This window comes from Mus caroli, chromosome 10 (assembly GCF_900094665.2).
Source record: "Mus caroli chromosome 10, CAROLI_EIJ_v1.1, whole genome shotgun sequence".
In the NCBI taxonomy this organism is placed as follows: domain Eukaryota; kingdom Metazoa; phylum Chordata; class Mammalia; order Rodentia; family Muridae; genus Mus; species Mus caroli.
In genome coordinates this window covers 73761366-73764700 of record NC_034579.1, presented here as the reverse complement: position 1 = coordinate 73764700, position 3335 = coordinate 73761366, and the positions used below count along the sequence as shown (strand labels likewise).

The 3335-nt window shown below is 49.8% G+C and overlaps 1 protein-coding gene across 1 annotated transcript in view; it reads left to right on the top strand.

Annotated features, from left to right (window-relative positions):
• Positions 1-2689, top strand: part of Prss57 (serine protease 57) — a 6737-nt gene extending 4048 nt beyond the window's left edge. Inside the window, exons 3-6 of the mRNA XM_029482975.1 lie at positions 413-458; positions 677-820; positions 1099-1362; positions 2194-2689. Coding sequence (XP_029338835.1) covers positions 413-458; positions 677-820; positions 1099-1362; positions 2194-2253 — 514 coding nt within the window. The 3' untranslated portion in view covers positions 2254-2689. The remainder of the gene's footprint in view (positions 1-412; positions 459-676; positions 821-1098; positions 1363-2193) is intronic.
• The last annotated feature ends 646 nt before the right edge of the window (positions 2690-3335 follow it).

Genomic DNA, 3335 nt, shown 5'->3' with positions numbered 1-3335 from the left:
CCTGCCTCTGCCTCCCAAGTGCTGGGATTAAAGGCGTGCGCCACCACCGCTCGGCTCCCTTTCCTTTTCTTTTTTTCTTTCTTTTTTTTTTTTTTTTTCTTTTCTTTTTGAGACAGGGCCTCGCTATACAGCTCTGGCTATCCTAAAGCACTATATAGACCAGGTTGGACTCAAACTCACAGAGATCTGCCTGCCTTTGCCTCCCCAGTACCACCACAACCATCCTGGACCCTTTTCTTGCACGCTAGGAAAAGGCTCTGCTATGAGCTCAGGCCTGGGTCCCTGAATCCTGTCATCCATCTGAACTGTCTTAAGCCCTCCATGCTTCCACCTGTCAGAACAAAAAAACCAAAGCCAAGAACCCCTGGGTTCTGTTTCTCAAGGGTGTGTCTGTCTCAGAGCGGGCCTACAGGAGGTACCTTTGCAAGTCCTCCATGGACTGTGAGCTTCAGGGTGTGGTGAGTTTTTGTTTTTGGTTTTTTTTTTTTTAGGACAAAACAAGAGTGAATGAGGGTTTCCACAGCCAGAGGCTGGGTGTAGGACCCCTTAGAGTCACCTGACCCCCCCCAGTACAAGTGAAGAAACTGAGGCTGGAAAATAGGGAAACTTAGGTAGAAGTGTATTGAGATGTGCCTGGGTCTGGTCATTTTTTCCACACCCTTCATCTGTGTGGCAGGAGACCGGCCGAGGCCCCAGGCAGCCACCTGGCAAAGCTACACAGCTAACTGGGTGCACAGGGGTCCCGAGGTGCCTGTTTGCACTGCGGAGTTTCAGAGGCCTCCTGAAGGAAGTGATGTCTAAACTGAGGCTCAATGGGAAGGTACTCCAGCTGGGAAACTCTCAAGGAGGTTGGAATCACCGGTGGGCCAGGAGCCTTCACCCCAAGGACAAGGGGAGTTATGGAGGGCTGAGAAGAGAGGAGGACTCTGAGAGATGAGCTGGAAGGTCATATCCCTGGTCCATGATGGAGCTGCCTGGTATAGTTGGAGACAGTGTCTGATGGAGGGTAGACCACATCTGTTACTGATTCTAGACACCATAGGGACACTGAGTCGGGTGCGAGAGTGGGTGGCACTGAATCTAGTATTCCTCCTGCAGTTGAATGGCTCTGCTGTCCTGGGCCCCGCTGTGAGGCTATTACGATTGCCAAGGAGAGATGCTAAGCCACCTGCGGTGGGCACGCGTTGCCACGTATCCGGCTGGGGCTTCGTGTCTGACTTTGAGGAGCCTCCGCCTGGACTGATGGAAGTCGAGGTGCGCATACTGGATCTGAGTGTCTGCAACAGCTCCTGGCAGGGCCAGCTGAGTCCTGCCATGCTCTGCACTCACAGTGGGGACCGCCGGCGGCGTGGTTTCTGCTCGGTATGATTCTACACCCCGCTTGCTTGTCATATGGGAAAACCGAGGCACCCAAAAGGGGGTCAGAGTTGGGAGCAGGCTACCTTTGAGAACTGAGTCCCATTAATGTTTGATTGGATGGAGAAATTGAGGTCCAGGGAAGTGACAGGTGATTGAGAATCATACAGAATTACTTTCATTTCCGCAGCCTGTATGTATCCTGCACAAAAATGCCCAGATGTATGTCTAAACATACGAGGCACGTCCAGTAGGGGGCGCAACAGATACCTCTCCCAGGCCTGGGGTCCTAAAAGAAGATGACACAGCAATTTCTTTTTTCTTTTTTTTTTTTTTTAAAGATTTATTTATTATATGTAAGTACACTGTAGCTGTCTTCAGACACTCCAGAAGAGGGTGCCAGATCTCATTACGGATGGTTGTGAGCCACCATGTGGTTGCTGGGATTTGAACTCAGGACCTTAGGAAGAGCAGTCAGAGCCATCTTGCAAGCCCCCAACATAGCAATTTCTACATAGCAATTATGACAGTGATGCCAGTCAGTGAGTTGGGGTTTTTTAGGCTAAATACCGAGGAACACTAAAAGTACCACTTAGAGAATTAAGGAAAACTTCAGCTTCTTGGGGAGATACATCAGAAGGCTATTGCACACAGCTATGTAGGCTTTGCATTGCTCAAAGACCACTTACCTGTCTGCTTATAAGAGACTCCTTTAGGGGGACAAGGACACAAGACCCCAGGAACAACTCTTAACCTCAAACATTTTTTCACTCCAGGCAGATTCTGGGGGACCCTTGGTCTGTGGAAGACGGGCCCATGGTCTTGTATCTTTCTCAGGCCTCTGGTGTGGTGACCCCAAGACTCCGGATGTCTACACTCAAGTGTCAGCGTTTGTGACCTGGATCTGGGGTGTGGTTCGGGCAAATTCATCCCCTGGTTCTACTGGACGCTCTGTGAGGGCTGTTTGAATTTCAGCCCTCTACTGGGACAGACATGAATAGCAACCTGTACCCATTGGCTCACATCTGGAATATTCCATGGCTTGAGACTTGGGCTACTGGCATTCATCCTAAATGAACAATTGTACTGAGGGTTGACTACCTAGATACATGGTTTATGGTTTGATGTATGGTCAACTCCAGCCGCCGCCCTTAATCCACAGTCACCCTTGTAACCAAGACCCGCTATGCTGCCCGCTCCTGAACTCGTCGCTTCTGGGTGGCTCCCAGGCCTTTGCACCTGCTCTATCCTCTATGGATCGTGACAAACTCCACTAACACAGACAGGGACTGACATATGTAGTGAGGACAAAAATCCAAACAGTTATAACTCCACTCCTGCCATCCTGGCCTCAGTGTAACAGTTGTCTTATTGTCTATCATTCCTCCTGGTCTGAGTTCAACCTTCACTCCGGAGCCCCAGACAAGGTGCCATTTAAGGCCCTCTTGTCCCTGTACCTCTGGGACCCCAGAAGGCACACTTCCTTTCCCTCCCATCCACTCAGCTCCAAGCTTCCCAGTGATTCTTGAACGCGTGCCATGTGTCTCTGAAAGCTTTCGTGGATCGTTCCACGCTCCACTCTAGTCCCAGGTTTAGAGGAAGGAGGCAGAAAATACACCGTGGTTTCTATTGTCTTTTATTTCCTTGGTGAGGCAGAACTCCAGGGTAGGGGAGGCTACCATAGCTCCCTGCTAAGGACACTTTTGGGGATATTACAAGAAAGGCACAGCTGAGAACTGGAGGGTGGTGAGAAAGACCCTGGGAACTCCTTGCCCCCAAACTGGAGGGTTGGGCACCTTCCCATGGTCTTCTGTTGTGGTCTGACATCTTGTCTTCCTTTTAAGTTTTTTTTTCTTTTTTCAAAGATAAGATCTTATATAGCCCAGGCTGGCCTTGAACTCACAATGTGGTCAAGGATGAACTTAAACTCCTGATACCCTTGCCTCTACTTTTTTTTTTTGAGACTAGGGTTTCTCTGT